Source organism: Brassica napus, chromosome C3, assembly GCF_020379485.1.
Source record: "Brassica napus cultivar Da-Ae chromosome C3, Da-Ae, whole genome shotgun sequence".
NCBI classification, from domain to species: Eukaryota; Viridiplantae; Streptophyta; class Magnoliopsida; order Brassicales; family Brassicaceae; genus Brassica; species Brassica napus.
The window spans coordinates 34,610,355-34,634,415 of NC_063446.1; the positions used below are offsets into that span (position 1 = coordinate 34,610,355).

The window sequence follows — 24,061 nt, forward strand, 5'->3', positions numbered from 1 at the left end:
TTTAAAAGACAGCTTGGTTTTCTGTAGCTTCTATTGGATTTAAGTGAAGACTTAAGTTATGGTTCACGGGCTGTTTGTTTTCTTATATCATAGAGAGAGAAACAGAGAGGTTCACATGCAGTTGTTCCTTCTCACTCCGCTGTAACTTTCCCAAGATATCAAAGAGTCACGTGTTGCTCTCTATGCATACTTTTTGAGAAATTGCGGTGAATACCAAATAACTAAAATAATTATGTCAAAAGTAAGTCGCACTTCTGTAATATTTATTATTTAAGTCAACAAAAATGCTCATTCCCCGGTTTTGAGTAGGAAACAAAATACCCTACCGAACCAAATCCAATTTACAAATTTGTTTCGAATTGGAATCAAATTGATAAGATATACAAATGAATCCAAAATTTTGGAATCGAAATTGATAAAATATACAAATGAATCCAAAATTTTGGTATCTGAAACACCGATTTTGTATCCGACTTAGGCATTTTGAATATCCTAAAATACATGAATTACGATTATATATTTAAATATATTAATTATTTTTAGATCTAATATTCAGAAGATATTCAAATACTCAAAAATATTCTAAATTATCAAAAATACATGAAAACACCTAAAAATAAATATTAAGGAGAAAACAGCCGATTCCACCATGAGCTTGACGTCTTCATTGTTTTCATACACAAACTATTGAATCAAACCAAAACCACCACGAACTAATTTTAATTTTGAATTTCACACATGAACTTTTATAATCTGGTTAATTACTATATAACCGAATCTGATTTCGGTTTATTTAGCTTCGAGTGCTGACGTGGCACACACGAGGCTAGAATGGTATTGGTCGGTTTAAAATCAGACCAATTTTTTTTTTCAATTTGCCTTGTCAAAACGACGTCGTTTTGTCATCTGAAGTTCAAAAAAATAATTGGGGTAAATTAAAATTAGGGTTCATCGTGATTTCAGAAGAACAAAACCAAGAAGAAGAAAGAGGAAAATAGAGACGACTTGGGAGTCTGAAATCAAAGAACATAGGAGTAATCGTAGGAGATTTCGAGTTAGAGTGGGCAAATTGAACCGTTTTCCCTGTTTCTGTGACTTGCGAGTCTGAAAGATGAGGTATGTGGAGTTATTTCAATGAAATTTTTGGAATTTTTAGTACATATTAGGGTACGTCTCATCGTCTCTGTCTTCCTCTTTCTTCTTCTTTGTTTTGTTCTTTTGAAATCACGATGAACCATAATTTTAATTTACCCCAATTATTTTTTTAACTTCAGATGACAAAACGACGTCGTCTTGACAAGGCAAATTGAAAAAAAATAAATTAATTTGGTCTGATTTCCCCAAATATTAAGAAGTATTTAAAATATTAATACTTACATGTCCTTCATCCAAATTTCTAAACCAAACATATTTTCATGTTAATTTCAAATATTTACTATATAATATTCTTTATATGTTGAATATTATTTCTATTTTTGGATTTTAAGGTATATTAATTTTTTTGAATTTGTTTACATAATTTAAATGTATATCCAAACCAAAACCGAACCTAAAAAATCCAAACTGAACCCAAACCAAAATTTATAAATATTTGAATGAGTTTAAATACGTAAACTCAAAATTCGAATAGACCGGAAACGAAACTGAAAGGATACACAAATGTCATCCCTAGTTCTTAGTACTTGTGTTTCTAATATTTGTTGAGAAAAAATGTCTCTAATCTTTAAACTCTATTATAGAAAAACTGAGAGTATAAATCACTAAGAGTGATTTAGTTTAAAACTAGTAACTAAATATATCAAATTACTATTTTAATTAATTAATTTTAAAAATGTAAACGCTTTTTAATATATAGAAAATATATGTATCATCTAACGATTTTAAATATTAAGCGATCTTCGAAATATTCAAAACCAAAACAAAAAGACATCGTCAATAGTCAATCCCTCAATTTACAAAACGCATACATAAGCTATGCCAAGCTTTAGCAGCTGACTACATGAAGAATTGGTACTACATGAATATGTTATGCATAACAACATCTCTCAACTTAATGATGTTACCTGGTTAATATCACGAGTTTAGTTTCATTCATCCAAAAAACTGATGTTTATGTCAGAGACCGTTTAAATAATTCGTTTCATCAATTAAAACATAACCAACCTAACCGTAATTTAACTAAAATTATATTTTAACCAAGGTTTTAAAAGCGTAAGAATATTTTTAACAAAAATCTAATTTACAAAATAAACATGTTTTAACATTTTTGATAAGTATAGTTTAGTGTATTTGAAAACATATAATTAAATTATTTTTATTTATATTAAATATGAAAGTTATATAAGATATTATGCAATTTTATTTTTTTAATTATTTCAATCTGTTTCCTTATCAATTTTTAATAAAATTTATGTAATTCGTTTGATTAATTGTGTGATATATACTTATTTGACAAATTTTTAATTATAAAACTCATTTGACATCAATTTATTAACTTTCACATTTTATTTGTTTAAAACTTATTTGATGTCAACTTAAACCAAACATAATCTCGCATATATAACACGGGACAAAGTCCTTTTTTTTTTTTAATTTGAAACACACGAGACTAGGGGTGGGCACAGAACGGATAGTACCATATATTTTGGTATTTGCGATTTGCTTTGTAGTTTACGGATATCTAGTTTTTCGATTTGCTTTGCTTTGGAAAAAAACGAATATCCGGTTTTCCGGATATCCACATAATTCTCAGATATTTGAGAATATTTACAGATATTTACGAATATCTCATCCACTTTTTTCAATATGAATAAATGTAAAAAAATTATAAATGTTTGTTTTCAAAAAATATATTTTACATTATATAAAACAAAAAAGGTAAAATTTAGTGAAACTATATGTTTCATGAATTTTACAAAACATAAAGTTTTATAAAATTGTAGTTTTATAAATATTTTATATTTCTTTATTAATTTAATAATTTTATAAATAATTGTATACATGAAATATTTAAAATTATATGTTAAAATAATAATTCCATAAAATTATATATTTACAACTCTCTATTTAATTGTAGATATACTTCTATTCATATAGAAAATAGACCCTGAAAAAGGTGGGGTCCCTTGTAGGCTGGTCGAGAAGGAAATCAAAGTTTTAGCTTGTAATCAAGGTCAACATATAGACAATACACATACCATTGAGGAGCTTCCATCGTAAGGGCGTGGGGGGACATCTTTAGTATTAGCCACTCTGGGTGAATGTACACGTAGAAAAGGGTGTTCTAAAAGCTGACAGCTGTAGGGCGTACTGTTGGATTCCGTTGCAGACACAGTCTTATAAAATTCTTTGCATCATTCGAAAGGTGATCAGGTATTTCTGGCATTTCTTTGCTGTTCCCGATTTTGAAAATTGCAGCAACCTGGCAAAGACAGACAACTTGGACTTTAGAATAATTAGAAAGATGAGTGAACAAAAAGATTATGTTATCATATATCCCTTCAAACTGGCTCCAAGGTGGCTTTGCTGTTGCTATTTCAAGAATAGTACAGCCCACTCTCCACACATCGACTGCAAGTGTAGCCATTTTTGTGCATCACAACCTGTAAGAAAGCAGAAAACCAGAACTTGTGGCTTGGTGGTGATTAACTTGAGGGCAAAAGCTCAATAAGGTGAAGTCACCAGGGTTCGAGTCCCGGTCGCTGGAGAATTAACATTTCGGTATTGCCAGAGACAAGGGACCGGCACGTGGCAACATGTAACTAGTCTGGATTACTTCTGTGGGACCAGGATATCCCTGTATAATTCGAAAAAACAAAGCAGAAACATGAAGTGATTTTCTATCAGCTGCAAGAATATCATGTCTCGTGCACCACTTGCAGGAACTTATCCAGGAAAGTGAAAAAAGAAAGGGAAAACTACCTCGGGTGACATCCAATAAGGACTCCCCGTGAAAGAAAGCATAGTAGAATAGGCTGTTACCTGTTGGCTGTTGCAGAAAGAAGAAGCAAGCATAATTTTCAATAAATATAAAAATAATTGATATCTTCGGATGACTAAAAGAAAACTTTAGCTGTTGTGCTAGTAGTCTCCCTTTGTTAGGAATTTGTTTATGAGAAAACTTTTGGTTTTCGAAGGCAATTTCTCAAGAGTCATCTTGTTGTACTGTCAGATTTGTATCTTAAAAATGTATTTCACCCATGTACTTTTAAGGTTGAATGAAATTTCAGTGTTAAACAGTGGTGAATGGATTTGGAAAAGCCTATCAGATTGAGGAAACCCTAGCTTACTAAGATAAAAGCTCACAAGGGGATGACACAAAGCGCTTATAAAAACGAATCCTCTAAATTGCATCTTTGTAATCTACTTAAGTGGAAGTAAGCAAATGTTAAGATGCTTTAGTAAAATTGTATAGGGGTTCGATCATACCAGCACTAATGCACCTGATCCCATCAGAACTCCGCAGTTAAGCGTGCTTGGGCAAGAGTAGTACTAGGATGGGTGACCTCCCGGGAAGTCCTCGTGTTGCTCCCCTATTTATTCAGGGAAAGGGGCTTTTCTCTCTTTTCTCTCTCTCTCTCGCCTTTGCTCTCAGACCAACAAGCATCTCCGTTTTGCCTCTGGTGCGGCTGTGCCTTTCGCCGTCGCCAGAGGGCTGTTTCTCCCCTTATCTCTTGTTTTCCTTTTTGCTCTTCTCTCCTCCTCTGGCTGCCTCCGATATGCGTGTGTCCCTGGGGTTTCGAGCTTCGTCAGCGGAGGAACCTAGGCTGAAGCTGGCGGACGTCTTGAGTTTCCGGTGACACTACGAGGTAGGTGTAGCGGTGGATGGTGATTAGGGTCGGCTCTTAGGGGGTTGGGATTTGTTGCTGGTCGATTTTCATTCTTAGATCTATGGTTAGTCTGTAGCGCGTGGTCATGTAAGGGGCTTCTCCACTCTGGGATCTGTTCTTACACATGTATCCCGGCTCTTCTGTCCCGGTGGAGATGATCAGAGGCGCTTGTTTTCTCCCTTCGCGTGGTGTCTCGTTGTAGAGAGGTTTCTTGTTGTCCTTTGCTTAGTAGGTTCGGTGGGGTTCTTCTCCATCGGCGAGTCTGTGAGCCTGTTCGGATGCGACGTGTGTCGTCTCCGGTAGTCTTCAATTTGGCGCGTGTGCCTCGGCGTCTGAGTATCTGATGCGAAGTCGTCTATGGCTTGGGTTTGGAACCTCAGTGTCTATTACCTGCTTGTCTCCCTCTGGTCATGGCGTTTCCCCTTAACACTCGTGCTGGTTTCCATTGCGTGAAGCTTATCGAGTATCCTTTGGTGCTGTTTTACGGCTGTTCTTCATTGTTCTGATCCGTTTTCCGTTCGAGTCGTTCAGTTCTCTGGTTCTCAGAGACTGGGTGTGTCGAGGCTTTCTTATCCGGTTGTCATTTGGGTTAGTCGCGTCTCGTATTTGAACCCATCATCCCAGCACTTGAAGCCTAGCGCCTAGGTGTTTTCTGTGTTTCTTGTGGGTGTGTTCATCCGGCTCGTGTGTGCTGGCTCGGAGTATTAAGGGTGGAGCTACGGTTACTTCTAACCCCGTGTTTGTGCAGGTTTTTGTCGTATGGCTCCTTGGGGCTTTGCGTCCAATAATTGCTCAGTCTTGTTGATGCAGGCGTACTTGGCCTCTAGCGTTCATGTCTGGTCGCGTGAGCGGATTCTAATGTTGTCTACCTCGAGCTGTTCTTGGTCGAGCCAATCCTTAAGAGTGGATCATCGGGGAGGCCAAAATTACAGGATTCCGACTCTCGTTATAACTGTGGTTCTTCTTTTGTGGCAAGCGGTGGTGCAGATTAGTTGAGGCTTCCGGGTAGCGGGTTCTGCTTGTTGAGTCTGTCCCTGTGTTAGCTTAGATCGACTTGGTGTTTAGTATTTTATTTTTCTTTGAATTCTGCTTTTTGTTGCCTTTGTACTTCTGTCAAAAATTGAAAAATTGGTAATAATATTTTTAAATTTTTACCAAAAAAAAAAAAAAAGTTATATAGACAATGGTTGTACTCTTGGGTGAAGATTTACTTGAACAAAGTTGAGAAATGTCTGACACAATTAAATCTTTAGTCTCCTGCAAAACCCGTTGGTTTATGCATCATTTTAGATGAGAACATTGGAGTTTTTGATGCTCCATACTTCAAACTCAGATGTCGCATTACCCCATTAGCCTGCATGCCCAAACCCACACGTAGCCAACAAAAGTCTGGTATCTTTCTGCAATATTGCTCCCATCATCCCACGGGTAATCACAGCTCCTCAAGAAAATAACTGAAACGCCATAACCTTTTAGAGATGGGGCGTTGTAGATAAAGTAGGGGTGGATAATGGGCAGCCCTGAGTTCGTGTGTGCCTTATATAACTCGGTTAAAACTTAAAACCAAATATGCAAAGTTAGAAAAAGAAGAATAAAAAGAGTATAACTTTGGAAGGTAGTTGGGCGGTCATTGTTGTGTTGACTAAAAATCAGGGAGTGAGTAGGTGTGTAGTTTCCTTGTGTTATATAATGTAGATTTTAGCGTACTTAGAAATAGATGATAGAGTAGATAATATATGACTATATGAGATTAGTTGTCTCATATATATTATCAAAATTCCCATATTTTTTTACCAGTAGTCTAATTTCAATGAATTTACGAAATTTCTGGTTGGAAATTTTAAACTTTTGTAATCCCAAATGACAAATAAATCCTTTTTTTTTTTGCACTGACAATCATGAATATAGTTTTTTGTTATGATATTGTATTTCACAACAGTTTAAAAATATACAATTTAGTGAATTATTTTCAAATGACCATAAAAAAACTAGTATTTGATGAGTATAGAATCCGTATAGTTATGCTCTGTTGTATAATTTTCTAAAATATCGATGAAAATGTCTATCTACTATATTTTATTTTATTTTATCGTAAGATGAATATTTCCTCTATTTCTATAAAAAAAATGTTTTAAAATAAAATTTTGTTTCAAATAAACGCACGCTTGAAGTTTTTAAAGCAATTTTTGTTAGTTAATACTCTTTCCGTTTTCTAATAGATGGCATTTAAAAAAAACTGTTCCAAATTAGATAAAGTTTTCCATTTTTAATGAAAACATATTAATTTTATGTTATATGACTATTTGTATTATGTAGTCTATTTTGTTATTTGTTGAATTGTGTTTAAGTGAATAATTAATGATGTTTTTGTTTAAAAAAATATAAAAATGTTAAATGTTTTCTTAATCTATATATAACAATCCTAAACAAGATCTAATAAAAAACGAATGGAGAATGTTGAATAATAAATTCAACAAAATTAATTGTACTTTTTAAAATAATATTGGTTAAGAATTATGAAAAATTGGAAAATAAAAAAAAATAATACATTTATTATTTTGTTGGGATAGTTAATTTTTATTTTTTTCTATTTTTATTAGATTTGGATTTAACTGTAACAAATATTATTTTCATCAACAAATCTCTTTATTCATCCATTTGATCAATTTAGACAATAAATTTCAATATTAACAAAGTTAAATATACATAAGAGATACGTGTAATTATATTCAAAATATTTGATTTGGTATATCAAATATTTACTACGGATATATAATCAGTGATATTTTACTTTAAAAGTTTTACAATTACCTTAAACAAATTATTATGAAATACATGTATTTTTAAAGCGACTAATAACTAACTATATAAATAGCTTAGTCAGATAGTTAAATAATACATCACATTCATTTTTCAACGTATCAAATGAACAACAAAAATACAAAACACATGAAGAGTTTTTTTGGAATTGTGGTGTTCCAATTCTTGTTTTTCACATTATCTTTAGCAATTCGTGATAATTTTTTCTTTACTTCTGACTTTGATGTGTCTAGAAATGTTTTTTATGATGAAATAAAAAAATTGGTTCCAAGCGACCCAAATGAAATGTTTCTTTCTTCTCCACCGGTTTCAATAGAGAATATTGGAATGAAGAGATTGGTTCCAAGCGGCCCAAACAATGAAACGTCTCCACCTTCTCCACCACATCCCATAGAAGATAATGGAGTAAAGAGATTGGTTCCAAGCGGTCCAAATAATGAAACTGTCTCCACCTTCTCCACCACATTCCATAGCTGATTTTGGAGTGAATAGATTGGTTCCAAGCGGCCCAAACAATGAAACGTCTCCACCTTCTCCACCACATTTCATAGAGGATACTAGAGTAAAGAAATTGGTTCCAAGCGGCCCAAACAATGAAACGTCTCCACCTTCTCCACCACATTTCATAGATGATACTAGAGTAAAGAGATTGGTTCCAAGCGGTCCAAACAATAAAACGTCTCCACCTTCTCCACCACATTCCATAGCTGATTTTGGAGTGAAGAGATTGGTTCCAAGCGGCCCAAACAATGAAACTTCTCCACCTTCTCCACCACATTCCATAGAGGATATTGGAGTAAAGAGATTGGTTCCAAGCGGTCCAAACAATGAAACGTCTCCACCTTCTCCACCACATTTTATAGCTGATTTTGGAGTGAAGAGATTGGTTCCAAGCGGCCCAAACAATGAAACGTCTCCACCTACTCTACCACATTCCATAGGGGATTTTGGAGTGAAGAGATTGGTTCCCAGCGGCCCAAACAATGAAACGTCTCCACCTTCTCCACCACATTCCATAGCGGACTTTGGACTGAAGAGATTGGTTCCTAGCGGTCCAAACAATGAAACATCTCCACCTTCTCCACATTCTATTGCAAATTTTGGAGTGAAGAGATTGGTTCCAAGCGGTCCAAACAATGAAACTTCTCCACCTTCTCCACCACATTCCATAGCTGATTTTGGAGTGAAAAGATTGGTTCCAAGTGGCCCAAACAATGAAACGTCTCCACCTTCTCCACCACATTCCATAGCGGATTTTGGAGTGAAGAGATTGGTTCCAAGCGGCCCAAACAATGAAACGTCTCCACCTTCTCCCCCACATTCCATAGCGAATTTTGGAGTGAAGATATTGGTTCCAAGCAGACCAAACAATGAAACATCTCCACCTTCTCCACCACATTCGATACACTAAAAAAACAGTTAACCGAAATAACTAAAATAAGTAATGTTATATTTATCTAAAAATGACACTTACAAAATGTTACCATATATTGTAATTTATAAGTTTTAATTATAAGAATGATTTAGTTATCTATATAGCAAGGATTTTCTATAACTGTTTTTTTTTTGTTTAAACCAATATATAAATCCTAAGTGTGATTTAATTTAATAGTCTAAAAACAATTTAGACAATAGAAATTTAGATAATTAGGTAATATGTTGTGTATGGTTTGGTTTATTTATAATATTACGTGAAATCGAAGTTTGACTTGGTTAAGTATGATGGTCAAAACCAATTTAATTAGGAAATTAGGTAACATGATTGTGTTATAGTATTATTTGATTTAGTTTGCTATATACTATTATGTGAAATCAAGATCTGGTTTGATCTATTTTATTATTTCTCCATGCATAATAATGTATAGTAGATTATCTGTTATATTCAGTGTTCCATAATTTTAGTAGTACTAAAATATGATCAATGAGTATCTTAGATTGATAAGTAATAGTATTTTGTGTAAATAAAATGTAGCAAAAATATTAGTTTCAAACAATTTTCTTGGTTTAATAAAATAGATATTTCTGTCGATAAATCTATTTTTATTTATGCATTTCATCAATTAGATAATATACTTCTTTGTTTCAAAATAGAAAAGATAATATACTTCTATAAACAGAGGTTTGTTAAAAAAAGATAAAATACTTCTATATAAACAAAGTTGCATATACATATCTTTATTTTCAAAAGATTTTATTATGTATATCATATATTTTTCTTTATAAGTGATATTTTACTTTAAAAGTTTTAGAATTTCCTATAAACAGGTAATTATAAAGCACCTACATTTATGTAGAGAGACTAATAACAATAAATAGTTCTATTCGGGTAGTTTAATTACATCACATTCATTTCTAATATATATATCAATCACAACAAAAATACCAAATACCAAAAATACGAAGAGTTTCTTTGGAGTTGTGGTGTTTCACTTCTTATTTCTTACGATATCGTTAACAATTCGCGGTAATTTTCTTTTAATTCTGATTTTAATGTGTCTAGAAAGGTTTTCAATGATAAAGTAAGAAGATCGGTTCCAAACAGTCTAAACAGTGAACATCTAAATGTCCTCTGTCACATTCTATTGCAGAAATCGGAGTGAAGAGATTGGTTCAAACAGGGGCGGACGTAGCCTTACCGTTACGGGGGCATGTGCCTCCTAAACTTTTTTTTCCTAAACAACTTAAGCTAATTTGATTCAATTGTTATTAGTTTAGTGAATAAACAAAAAAGGTTCCCCCGGTTCCTAATGGTTTTGTTTTATTTTAAGCATTGTTCCCCCAACTATAAATGATTCTAGATCCATCATCGGGTTCAAAGTGGTCCAAACAAAGAAACGTCTCCACTTTCTCCACCAGATTCCAGATTCAATAGTGAATCTTGAAATTAAGAGATTGGTATTCCAGATTCAATAGTGAATCTTGAAATTAAGAGATTGGTTCCAAACGGCTCAAATAATGAAACGTCTCCATTTTCTCCACCAGATTCAATAGTGAATCTTGGAATTAAAAGATTGGTTCCAAGCGGCCCAAACAATGAAACGTCTCCACTTTCTCCACCAGATTCAATAGTGAATCTTGGAATTAAGAGATTGGTTCCAAGCGGCCCAAACAATGAAACGTCTCCACTTTCTCCACCAGATTCAATAGTGAATCTTGGAATTAAGAGATCGGTTCCAAGCGGCCCAAACAATGAAACGTCTTCACATTTCATAGTGAATTTTGGAGCTAAGAGATTTGTTTCAAGCGGCCCAAACAATGGAACGTCTTCACCTTCTCCACCACGTTCCAAAAGCTTTTTAAAAATCAACTAAAGAATCTTGTTTTAAATGGTTAAATTAAACTATCAACTATGTTCATTTCTGAGAAGAAAATAATGTTATTTCTAGTTTGCTCTACGTTACAAGTTGAACTATGCTAATAGATAGTGACAACCTCGTTGATTAAAAATAAAAAGAAAAATCTCGAAAGAGAATAAAGAATTGTGAAGAGACATTATTCTCCCAGTATGCTGGTTGAGTCCTAGGTTGAGTCATTCAAGCAAGCATTTGTGCTTTTACCACTCGATTGCACCAACTTAGAGGAATATGCTTCCGAGTTCCGACAACACCTGCAACGACAGTTCACATGGATCTTCCCAGACCAGCTACTTCATCACTGAACAGCTCTATGTTAATGTTCATACCCATTTGCAATAGATTATTCTGTTTTTCATATAGCATTGTGTTTATTCAACAGATTTTAATATACTCAGCCAACAGCCAAAAGCCAATTAGGTTAAGCAAACCAGTTTTAATAAACCGGGTTTATCTTTCCCACCAAAACCGAACCGGTTTTAGCTTCTTTTATTTTTCGGTGACAGGTTTTAAAGTTGTAGGGCTTTTAAAATCGGCGAGACGAACTTTAAACCGGCGAAACCTAGCGACGACGAGGTGATAGTTTCAAGGAAGATCGATGAAGATGAAATCTGTATTCGACGCTTCAGAAATCAAATCAAATCGGATTTCGAGTCAGCGTCGCCGAGTAACAGTAGTACAATACCAAACTCGACCCAAAAAAAATGTATCGAATTCGAATAAATATTTTAGATATCTACAAATACCTGAATCACAATTATATATTTAAATATATAATTATTTTTAGATTTAATATAAAAATATCTAAAATACTAAAAATAACTTTTAATTATTCAAAATATTTAAAGATAGATAAAAGTAAATATTCAAAATACTCAAAATAACGGAAATACCTTAAATATCTACAGATTTCCCATCAAATATCTAACTAAACAAAGTTTCATATTAATTTTAGATATTAACATACATTATTCACATTTATATGTTGTATATTATTTTTATTTTTGGATTTTAAAGTGTATTGAGGTTTTTGATTTTTTTTACATAATTTAAATAGATATCCAAATTGAAACGATCCGAAAAGATCTGAATTGAACCTAAACTGAATTTTATAAATATCCGAATGAAGCTTACATCCTTAACTCCGCAAACTCAAAATTAAAATAGACCCGAAACAAATCTGAATGGATAATTAAATGTTGTTCATCCTTAATTTTGAAAACTTGTGTTTCTATTGATAAAAAAATATTTCTCGAATCTTTATAACTCTATTATATAAAAATTGAAGGTATCAATCATTAAGAATAATTTAGTTTAAAATCACTAATCAAATTCTTATTTTTCAAAAAGTATAATCACTTTTTAATACATAAATTTTTTTTTAAATATAATCGCGTGTTTAGGGAAATTTTCATGTTTACCACTTTGTTGGTGCCATTATTCATAACGATTTTGATATGAAACAATTTTCAAAATATTCAAAACCAAAAACAAAAGAACATTGTCAATCACTCAATTTACAAAACGAGTACATAAGCTATGGGGAGCCTAAGCAATAAAAAACAAAGCAAAAGAGACCGAATCATTCGAATTTCCAAATTTTACAGCATATTTTGAACATGCAAATAAGAGAGCGATAGTCTGAAGAAGTGCATAAGGAAAAAAAGCAATAAACTTGCAATCTATTTCCTTTTTTTTCTGGAACGCAACTTTTATAAAATTTAAAAAGAGTTATGCAGTAGGAACTGCTACAAGGTTCAATGCCTGTTTCGCTAATCGATCAGCATCAACATTCCTCAACCGAGGTATCCAAATAAAGGAAACAGAATCAAAGGTAGTACAATCTAAGCGGATGTCTGCAATAATTCCATAGAGCTCCGGAGGCTCCATCTTTGAGTTGAGAGCTTTTATCAGTTGAGTAGAGTCCGATTCGCATCGGAAACGCCAGATCCCCAGCTCTTTACACTTTCTTATAGCATCTCTCATTGCGAGTCCTTCGGCCATCAGTGGAGAGGTGACGAAGGAGCTAGTGTTTTGGAAGCTCTGGGTGCACTCTGCTTGCTTAATTATCCACCCTATTCCCGCCATTCTGGAGTTTTCGATCCAAGCCGCGTCTGTCTGCACTACTACCCCGTAACATGGGGGAGGTTCCGTCTGTCTTCTAGGCTGATGTTGCTTTACTTCTCTAGTCTGGGCGTTTTGCCATTCCTTAGCTGCAACGATTGCCTTTGTTAGGACCTGTTCTGTCGTGAAACCTTTGTCATTGAAGATCAGACTGTTTCTTGCAGTCCATAATGCCCAGACAATCCATGGGGCCAAAGAGACAGTTATGATACCCACTGGAGGCAAACATGGGATCACTATGATTTGCATCCAATCATTCTCTAAATCTAATGATCCTCTCCTATCAATTTGTTGTGCAAAGGGTGCAGCCTTCCACATTTTCATCGCAAAGTCACATTGAAAGATGAGATGATTAATAGATTCAAGGTTTCCACAGCGCTTACAGTGCGGATCAAAGCGTAGCTGTCTGATTTTCATTTGTTCTCCCACTGGTAGATCCCCTTTGAGTGCCTTCCAGATCAGTAGTTGAATCTTTGGAGCAGTTTGCAAGTTCCATACTCCTTTATTCCAGTGTGTCACTTGATCTCGCCGGTCTCTGGCGTTCTTCTCATTTTGAATCTCCACTGCTGAAATATACCCAGACTTAGTTGTGTAGATTCCATCCTTTGTGTGAATCCAGAATAGTTTATCCGGAGCCCCTTGTTTGCTCGGCTTGATACTTAAGATCGCGTCCACCAGTTCCGGTAGTTCCCGTTCGATTGTATTCAAGTCCCAGTCTTGCGTGTTTGCTTGAAACAGGTCTGCCACCACTATATCGTGGGAAGCTTCAGTAGGCGGTCCCATAGGTTGGAGCTGACGTGATGGACTAAGCCATGGGTCTTGCCAGACCTTTATGGTCTTGCCATCTCCTACTGCCCATCCCATGTTTCGCATCAGAAGATCACGTCCTATCAAAACGCCCCTCCAACCATGAGATATAGCTGATACCGCTGGTACTTTGGTGAACTCTTCATGTTGGCAATATTTTCCGAACAGGGTCCTTGCAAGTAGACCCGTTGGATTATTGAGCAGCCTCCATCTCAGTTTAGTGGGAAAAGCATCATTGAAGCATTCGAACTCTCGAAACCCAAGTCCCCCGTTGGTTTTTGTTTGTGCCATTTCATCCCAAGATACCCAAGCCATCTTCTTAGCGCCAGAGTTAGAGTCCCACCAGAATCTTGTTACCGCTGATTGAATCTGGTTGCAAAGGGAGATCGGAAGTTTAAAACAGGTCATTGAGTGAGAGGGCATGGTGGATAAGACACTCTTAACCATGACCATCTTTCCTGCTGAGGATAGAAACCTGTTTCTCCAGCTTTTAGCTTTTTGCTTGATCTTATCCACTATCGAAGCGAATAGATCTTTCTTCTTTCGTCCAAAGGGCTCGGGAAGCCCGAGGTATTTCCCGATCCCTCCCTCATTCGGTATTTGAACGATGTCTTTGACTTTTGATTTTAGCTGTGGCGGGGCTCTTCTCGAGAAGGAGACCGAGGATTTTGCAGTGTTGATGTACTGTCCCGATCCCGCTTCATATCGCAATAGAATGTCCTTCAGCGCTTTGCTACTTTGCTCAGATGCATTTGTGAAGAACATGGTGTCGTCCGCAAATAACAAGTGATTGATTCTAGGGCAACCTCTAGCCACTTTCACCCCTTTGAGTGTTCTTTCCGCTTGTGCTTTGTTACATAATCTCAAGAGAACCTCACTGCACAAAATGAATATGTACGGTGAGAGTGGGTCTCCTTGACGGATTCCCCTACTCGGTTTAACCCTTCCTCTAGGCGATCCGTTGATGAGAAAAGAATATGTAATAGTGGTAATACATTGCATGATTAATGTAATCCACTTTGGATGGAACCCCATCCTACTCAGCACTAAGGATATGAACTCCCACTCGAGTCGGTCGTAAGCTTTACTCATGTCAGTTTTCACTGCCATGGCACACCTCACTTCCGCCTCAGAGTTTTTCAAGAAATGGAGGACTTCATGGGTGATCAACACATTATCCGAAATGGCCCGGCCGGGGATAAAGGCGGACTGATTTTCTGATATGATCGAGGACAGTAGCGGCTGTAACCTTTTCGTCAAGATTTTGGATATGATTTTGTAATAGATGTTGCAAAGTGCAATCGGTCTATACTCCATAACCGTTTGCGGTCGATGGGTCTTGGGGATAAGGCGAATATGGGTTTCGTTGATCTTCTCCGGTAGGTCTCCCAAGTTGAAAAGCTATTGAATCTCCTCTGTTATTGCACCGCCAATGTGGCTCCAGTTAGCGTGCAAAAAGCTCGCCGAGAAGCCATCCATGCCCGGCGCTTTGTCAGCGTGTATTGAAAAGGCTGCTTTTTGGACCTCCAAAGGGGTCGGTATGCGGATTAGTCGATCATTGTCTTCCTCGGTGATCACTGGGTCGAGTGCGTAGTTGACTGTATCTGCACTGTTTGTCTCGGCCGACGCAAACAGATTGCCAAAGTAAGTCATGATGACTTGCGCTATCTGCTCTCCCTTATGCACCTCTTTACCATGTTCATCCTCGATCACTGAGAACATGTTTGCTCGTCGTCTTCCTTTGGTAATAGAGTGAAAAAACCCTGAGTTTCGATCACCAAGTCTGAGCCATAAGAGTCGGCTCCTTTGCTTCCAGTAAGCTTCTTCCGCTGTGTACGCCGCTTTGAGATCAGTGGTGATCAGCGTTATCAGAGCTGTGTCATTTGCAGTGTCAGTCATGGCTTTTTCTAGCTCTTCTATCTTCTCCTCAATAGCCAACCGGCTGTTACGTTGGTGATTCTTATTCCAGGCTGCAATAGCATTGCGACTAGCCGTTATTTTCTCTCTTACAGAGCAAGAGCTCCCATTCTCCCATATCTCTCGTACCAACTCTTGTATCTCAGGGTTGTCGGCGGTCAAAGCGAAAGAGTCCTCGTCGTTTTTTCTTATTCGGTTCTAGCATGGAGAGTAGGCGTTTGTGATCCGATCCTTATGGCATCTGGCCATTGGGAAAAGTTTGGCCCAAGCTGTATTAGCCACGGCTCTATCCAACCGGCATCTGACCAAGTAATCGCCTCTCTTTCCTCGCCAAGACAGGGAATCGCCGGCATGTTGAAGATCATAAAGATCTCCTTCTGAGAAGAACGTACGTAAATCAGTGAAAGAGCTTTCCGGCCGTGGTGGTCCTCCTTCTTTTTCATCATTACTAATCAGATCTTTTTAATCACCGGTGACAAACCATGGTGCATCTCGACCTTCATTCATAGAGATAAGCTGTTCCAACATTAGTTTTCTGGTTGGTTTGTTTGTGTCACCATAGATGAAAGTCGCAAAGAAAGGTCTGCCTTCAAAAACAATACTTGTATCCAATACATTGTTTGTAACATTTAGAACATCGAGGCTAACATGTTGTTTCCATAATAAAGTAAGACCCCCTGCACCCGGACTGCTCGGGGGAATGATGTAGTGAAACTCGTAATCCAAGGCTTTTATCTTTTAGAGTACTGTCTCAGTGGGGTTTTTTGTTCCGGAGAGAAAGATGATTTCCGGGCCAACTGTGCGCTTGATCTCTCCTAGTCTTTAAACTGTCTCAGGAACCCCTAACCCTTGACAGTTCCATGCCAAAATATTTAAGGACCGAGAGTTGATCGATTGTGAAAATCCATCTTCCTCTTCGATCTTTGTGGTATCATTCTGGCTATGGGCTGGTTGTCCGAGCTTTGGTTTTAGCTGTTTGGGAGCAGTGATGATCCTGGGCTTCCATTCTTTGTCTTTGTTCTCGCACCCGCCTTTGCACTTTGGTTTGCAGTGGTAGTTCCCGTCTTGTGTCTTCCCGTCGTTGGCTTGGGTTGGGAGACTTTTCTTTTGCGGAGATTTGACCCAGTTAGTTTCAGAGGGATTTCCTGCACGTTGGCTCTTCCAGCTGGCCTTCCCGGTTTGCGCTTTGCCTTTGGTTCAGCTTGGCCAGTATTTATGCGTTCTAAGCTCTGTTGGGGTCCTAGCCTGTGCACCGCAGGGACTCTCTCTTGACTTATCACTGGTTCCAGTTGGTTAGGTTCTATTCTTCCTGCTTTACTCTTTTGCTGTGAGCTATTAGCTTCCCGTCCATCCTCTGGTACGTTTTGTGGTCCTAGTCTCAATGTTGCAGGAATCCTCTCTGGGCTTGAAATCACTTTTCAAATTTGGGAAGGGTCCGGAGGGGTTGTTTTGGAGGCTTGGACCATGCGCAAGGCCGTTTCCTCTATTTTTCTGAGTTCCTCTGCTCTGCGGCAACATTCTTTTCTCGCTGCGCTTTCTGAAGGATCAACACACGAAGCATACTGCTTCATAACATCTCGCACTTCCCCCATAGCTTCCACTATGGCTTCTCTTGGGATTACTGGTGTCTCCCTCCGAAGAGGAACCCCTCTATCGGAGGAATTGATCTCAGACTTTGAGTGAGATAAATTAGCATTTGTTATCTCTCTTGGTGCTCGGAGAGTTCCGGGGGATTTGTCGACTTAAGTTGGAGCCCTCTCATGTTGTTCTGAGTGCTTTCTGTTTACTGGTCTGTAGACCAGTTCCCGTGCACCAGATGCATGTGAAAGGGAAGGTTGTTGTTGTCTCTGTATATAAGATGAGTAGTGGTGGCTTCCTCTATCTTCCGTTGAGTTTCGGTCTTGTCGCTTATACGGATGATAGTGTCCCTGATTATGGGTTCTTCTCTGAACAGGGTAGTCTCTGGTACGCTGATAGTGATCAGCATTCCTGGCACCGTATCTCTCATCTCTTCCTTCAATTGGTTTAAATGCTCCCTCATGATAGCTAGAGCTCCTTAAAATGGCCTTTATGTGCCTCATCGGTTCTTTTGTATGATCATTGTGTTGCTCTTCTTCTTCCTTTATTCTCAATTCCTCTTTTTCCGAGCTTTTGCTTCTAAACAATCTCGGAGCTCATGATCCAAGCGTTGGCACATTGAGCAGTGTTTTTCGAGTCTCTCATACACAAAATGCGCAGTGACTTCATCGCCCCCTTTATATTCAATGACTGATTGCTTGATCAGGGGGAGTCTTCCATTGATATGCACTCTCATTCGCAGGGTTAGTGAAGTGATATCGGCTTCCTTAAACACACCAATATCTTCTCCGAGTTGTCGCACTGTGTCTTCTGCCCAGAGATGCACATGGATTCCTTGGATCTTGATCCAAAAAGGAATGAGAGATGGGAACTGAGGTGAAGTCGTTGGTTCCCATCGTTGTTGGATAACCATCCATCTCAGATAGTGGTATGGTCTTTTGTCTAAAACAGCCAGTAAGTCTGTTTCAAGCTCGAACTGGAATTGGAACATCCCCTGTCCTAGGTCAGCTCCTACTGGTTTCCTCTCTGTTTTCCAATGGTCCAGGAAGAAAGCTATGAGCGCCAAGACCTTTTGGACCGACGGGTTAGTGACTTTTCCGATGATAGTGAGAGAGTGTTTGTGAGTAAGGTAGTGATTTTCGGTTTCTTGGATCTGGATTCTTCCTTTTCTTGGGGCCTGGTAATTGTCTGATGTAATCCCCTTCCCTTTTTTAAGCGTTGAAAGTCTTCTTGCTTCCATCTTGTTGCTAGTGTTAAGATTCCCAAATCTGAGACTAGGGTTTCCTTTCTTCAGGATTCGGTTTTAACCACTGAGAGGAGAACTTGAAACTTTTTCAGGTTGCTTAGCCTAGACGTAAAGCTTTACGGAACTCGGAATGGCCCCCAGGGAAACTTGAGTTGTAATAAAGATCTACCAACTCAAAAGCTTGTACAAACTGGTTTCTCTTAAATGCTTCGAGGTATCTTTAATGCTCTTTTCTTGAGTATAAATGCCAATCGGGTAGTCTAAGTTAACCAAACGGAACCCCGTTATGTGGATCTATATCGGTTGAGTTTCAGAGAAGAAACGAGTCTCTTCATCTTTTGAGCGGAATCCCGCTAGACTTTGTTAGGAGCTTTATCACCATTAGGGAAAACTTTCGATGAAATCTTTGGTCTACCACCAACGGTATTGGGAGCTTTGTCTGGAACTCAAGCTGTGTTGTTCTCCGGCGTGTTGGCGGTGGCGGCGGTCCCTCCGACCATGATCGGGAGAAGAACCCGGCGTGGAAAACTACAAGGCGTTGATGAATCCGACGGTTTCTTCCCAGAGAGGACGCTTTTCAAAAAAAAACAGTATAATGACTGGTGGACAATAGCATGTTTCAGTGCAGGTCTTCGCTAACCGTGTGTGGGAGAGAAAACTTTTTATTCTTATTGTTGGTCTGGTCACTAAAAAGCAATCAATTTCCTATCTTCAAGAATCAAGACTGGTCCAAAATATTTTGTTAAACCGGGAATCGGTTCAAAAATTGGAACCTAGTTTGCTGTCTAATGCTGAGTTGATCGTATTATGGATTCTCTACTATTATAATTTGATGATTGATCTCGCTTGATCAATTTCATTCTTTATGGTGAACTAGGAAGATTTATTGTTGGAGATGAATTTTATTCTTTTCTTAAAGTCCATCAAACAATATGTTTTGGCTTCTTTATTTTGACGAGTTCAAAACCCAACAAAAAATTGGCATAAGAGAAAAAAAAAATGACGCTCTCGTATAATACGATAGAACGGTCAACGGTCAACGGTCGTCTAAAGAAATTCACTCACAGTCATAATACACAGACGGCAATAGAGAGATTATGAATTTCTTAGCAATTGTCTTCGTAACCGCTTTGTAATCTAAAAGCGTTTTCTGACGACTTAAGAATCTCTTTTCCGACTTCAAGACTTCAGTCTATAGATTACACTACCATCTTACAGATTTCTTCAGTCTATAGATTACACTACCATCTTACAGATTCTTACTTCAGTAATCCGACTTCAAATTTTTTCTTGATTTGTCTATCATGTATTCTCTTTATTTTCTGGCAACTTTTATTAAGCCGACTACCTTGTAAATTCAGCGAAGTTCGAGAGTGACACATGCCTTGTACTATACCGTTGACATTTGACGTTACTCTGTCCATTCAAAACTAAATAGTAAATAGCTTCTCTATTTTGACTCTTCGACGCAGTCCATTTCTGGTCCACGAGTCATGTAGCTGGTGGAGTAAGTGCAGACAAACACGAGACCAAGTCTTTTTTTTTTTTGAATTTGAAACACACGAGACCAAGTCATAAAACCCAAAAAAAATAAATAAATAATCAAACTCATCAACTAGTTGACAAAAAAAAAAAATCAAACTCATCAACTTTTTCTAAAAGAAATATTCACACTGCAACACGGGGGTTGTTTTTGAGAACACAAGACTGAATAATCATCTTTGTATAACAACACAACTTACTATCTTTAATCCTCACTTCTATAATCTTTGTATTCATTTTCATGTTGCTTTTTACATCTTTTTTTTTTGCCCCAGTTTACACTTAACCCTTCCTGTTCTTGTTCCAGTGTCAAGAGGAGAGACACCATGTATATACATGGTCCTGGGGCCAACTCTTTGGGATGCGGCTCTCTCAAAAACTCTCAATCTTCACTTTAATTTTTGCTACACCAGTCTTGATCTGAAGGGTGAACTGGGCGCCTGGGCTCTGTAGCTCGATGGTTCTATCAATGATGTGTCTTTCTTGAACCTAAAAGGACTTGCAGCAAACTCCGCTTGGTGGTTGTACCCACTTTCTTGCACGGGAAATGCATAAGACGGATGAGGAGGTGACAGGAAACAACTTTTGTATGCTGGTCCAAGTTGCCGTAAAGGACTTGAACATGGAGACACTGGCAAGGATGTGATGGCTCTTACGTTTTCTCTACTGCAAATAAAGACGGGTTTAGTTTTGACACAACCCCTTTTTTCTTATATAGATTCAGGCACAACCCCTTTTTTCTTTACCTCGGGCTCTTTATAGGATGAAAGACAGGATGTCTCCCTGAATAAGGTGGTTCCCTTGTAGGCTGCTCAAGAAGGATATCGAAGTTCAGCTTGAAATCAAGGTCAACATATAGACAATACACATACCATTGAGGAGCTTCCATCATAGGGGCGTGGGGGGACATCTTTGTGCATGCTAGTATTAGCCACTCTGGGTGAGTGTACACGTAGAAAAGGGTGTTCTAAAAGCTGAGCAGCTGTAGGGCGTACTGTTGGATTCCGTTGCAGACACAGTCTTATAAAATTCTTTGCATCATTCGAAAGGTGATCAGGTATTTCGGGCATGTCTTTGCTGTTCCCGATTTTGAAAATTGCAGCAACCTGGCAAAGATAGACAACTTGGAATTTAGAATAATTAGAAAGATGAGTGAATAAAAAGATTATGTTATCATATATACCCCTTCAAACTGGCTCCAAGGTGGCTTTGCTGTTGCCATTTCGAGAATAGTACAACCCACACTCCACACATCGACTGCAAGAGTGTAGCCATTTTTGTGCATCACAACCTGTAAGAAAGCAGAAGCATGAGGTGATTTTCTATCAGCTGCAAGAACATTATGTCCCATGCACCACTTGCAGGAACCTATCCAGGAAAGTGAAAAAAGAAATGGAAAACTACCTCGGGTGCCATCCAATAAGGACTCCCCGTGAAAGAAAGCATAGTAGAATAGGCTGTTACCTGTTGCAGAAAGAAGAAGCAAGCATAACATAATTTTCAATAAATATAAAAATAACTGATATCTTCTGATGACTAAAAGAACATTTATTGATACTTACATGTTTGGCCATCCCAAAATCTGCCAACTTGATTTCACCATTCGGATCCACTAATATATTTGCTCCTTTGATGTCCCTGTTAGATCAAAATAATATTTTATTATATTTCCAAGAAGAGGCCAATGAAGTTCCATTTAAGTTTTAAACTATAGTTTCGGATAGTACAGCCAAACTACCTATGCACTGTATTTCGTCCATGTAAATAGGCAAGCCCAGAGAGAATCTGGCGTGTGTAGTTTTGGATAACAGGTTCAGTGAAAGCACCATACTCCGTGAGAAGTTTATGGATTGAGCCACCTGACACAAACTCCAAGTAGACGGACAAGGTTTCTTCACTCTACATCCATAAAAAAATATCCAAAACACATGTCCAGCGAGGCTTTAGTATGGTTTCCATATAACAATATTACGCTTATATGATCTCTTCTTTTCCTTAAGCTCACAGAGATTGACACATACCAGTTCACTTCCGTAATATTGAACAATATTCGGATGACAAAGCTGACTCAGCACATTTATCTCCTGCAAAATCAAATTAGCCTTGGTTACAGGTGTGACCAATATTAAGAGTGTTGAGACATATACAGAAGATAAGGTGTAGTCTATAACAAACCTGATTTAGTTGCTTCAGACATTCCTTTGAGTTTTTGTCGTCAGAAATGACCTTGACCTCCTTAATAGCACAAATTCTTCCTTCCTCACTATAAGAACCGCATAAAAAAAGTTATATGAACGAACGTACCAAACAACTCAGAGAGGAGGATGCTACAAAGTTATAACTCTATATTGGTAAACGGAGCTTGTGCTTTCTATTGCCTTAACCTAGATGGCAGGTGAAGGTAACCTTCAATTTGATCAAATAATCTAGATGGCAGATGAAATTAACCTTCAATTTTGATCTAACCATCAAAAACAAACAAACTTACAACAGCATATTACTTAATAAACCCTTGGATACAGCCAAACTCATAATCACACAAAGCAACTATGGTTACTGGTTTAAGAGAGCAATTGAGCCAGATATCAATATTCATAGACTAGAGTGAAAGCTAGCATCAAACGCCCTCTATCTACCAGAACATATCTAACACTTGTCATCTAAAAACTAAGCCAACTTATTTGATAATCACCTGTTAAAGCCTTGATAGACTTTCCCAAAGGTACCACTCCCAATAAACCTCCCTTTCTTCCACTTGGAAATCTCCTTCTCCGACCCTCCCACAACCCAAGACCCTTGCACACCCGAAGAAGGGCTCGTAGGAGAACAGGGAAGCACCACAGAGGGGCTCGTAGGAGATCCCGGCGGCAGAGGCAGAGGATGGTACTCAGAGGACCTCCCATCATCGTTCCTCCCCGTCGAAGAAGACTCTAAGGTCATCCCAGAGAATCTGTTATGCAGTGGAGAGGTCGGTCTAGTTCCCGCCTTCGGAGAAGCTGCTGCTGCGTTAGATTTCCTGCTTAGAACCACAATCCACATATCATCAATCACTCAATCAATAAAGGAGGGAGAGGGAGAGGGAATCGAACCTAGGAGCAGTGGGTTGACTCTGATCTTCACCCGATCCAGACGAGCTAACGCTTGAAACAGAACCCGATCCGGAAACCGATCCGTTCACCTGATCGTTAGAGAGCGACGGGAGAGGGAGAGGGTGACATTTCTTCTCGTCGGAGAAACCGGAGGCTCCGGCGAATTCGCGGCTGCAGCGCGGGGTGCATCGAGAAGGAGTGACCGGATCGGGGCTGGATTTGCTGTTATCGGCGGAGATTCTTCTGATAGACTTATCGGAAACGGAACGAGTTTGGGTCTGGAGGAGGTGGGAATCGTCTTTGTTCTTGCCGGACTTCCTCACCCACCAAGTAGGCATCACAATCGTTGTGGGGGGGGGGACTGAGATTTTTTTTGACGGAATCGAAGGAGAGAGAGAATCGGGAGAAAGGAAGATAAAATACGGAAGATGGAGAGAAGAAGAAGATGATGAAGAAGAAGACGACAAGTGGGGGGAAGAGGAGAGAGAGAGTGGACAGCTAAGCACGAAAGAGTAGTTGGAGAGGGTTTCACGTGCTGACGTGGTCTATATCATTGCTTTCTGCCCAATGGGTTTTTCTCACTTGGGCCACGAAAGCCCATAACTATTGACTTATATGCATTACTCATTTTTAACATTCTATCGCTTGAGCAAAATAATGGTCTAAAAGTCCATACCAAAATAAAACAACCAAAAAACCAGTAATCTATGTGTCGGTTAATGAATCAGCTGTTCGATTTTGCGTCTGTGGAAAGTA

The 24,061-nt window shown here is 38.1% G+C and overlaps 2 protein-coding genes and 1 non-coding gene across 4 annotated transcripts; 2 read left to right on the forward strand and 1 right to left on the reverse strand.

The window, feature by feature from the left end:
• The first annotated feature begins 4,414 nt into the window (after nucleotides 1-4,414).
• Nucleotides 4,415-4,533, forward strand: LOC125584798. Its single transcript, XR_007321706.1, has one exon. It is a non-coding gene; the product is annotated as a 5S ribosomal RNA (ribosomal RNA).
• Nucleotides 4,534-8,085: 3,552 nt separating this feature from the next.
• LOC106384426 (protein TRACHEARY ELEMENT DIFFERENTIATION-RELATED 7A-like) lies at nucleotides 8,086-9,060 on the forward strand. Its single transcript, XM_048749569.1, has one exon. The coding sequence runs from the start codon at nucleotides 8,086-8,088 to the stop codon at nucleotides 9,058-9,060; it is 975 nt and encodes a 324-aa protein (XP_048605526.1).
• An 11,247-nt stretch (nucleotides 9,061-20,307) lies between these two features.
• LOC106389401 (mitogen-activated protein kinase kinase kinase YODA-like) lies at nucleotides 20,308-23,797 on the reverse strand. 2 transcript variants are annotated; one of them, NM_001316045.1, is given in 11 exon segments: nucleotides 20,308-20,882; nucleotides 20,963-21,024; nucleotides 21,089-21,322; nucleotides 21,400-21,507; nucleotides 21,621-21,680; nucleotides 21,779-21,854; nucleotides 21,955-22,115; nucleotides 22,238-22,300; nucleotides 22,392-22,479; nucleotides 22,909-23,232; nucleotides 23,306-23,797. In NM_001316045.1, coding segments are annotated over 11 exon segments (1,776 nt in total). In that variant the 5' UTR covers nucleotides 23,644-23,797; the 3' UTR covers nucleotides 20,308-20,620.
• Nucleotides 23,798-24,061: the final 264 nt, after the last annotated feature.

Coding starts and splice junctions, on each gene's coding strand:
- LOC106389401 (XM_022697345.2), bottom strand. CDS start 23,643: ATGCCTACTTGGTGGGTGAGGAAGTCCGGCAAGAACAAAGACGATTCC. Junction 23,233..23,305: donor AGTCAACCCACTGCTCCTAG/GTTCGATTCCCT, acceptor GGTTCTAAGCAG/GAAATCTAACGCAGCAGCAG. Junction 21,508..21,620: donor CTTATTGGATGGCACCCGAG/GTAGTTTTCCAT, acceptor GCTTTCTTACAG/GTTGTGATGCACAAAAATGG.
- LOC106384426 (XM_048749569.1), top strand. CDS start 8,086: ATGAAACTGTCTCCACCTTCTCCACCACATTCCATAGCTGATTTTGGA.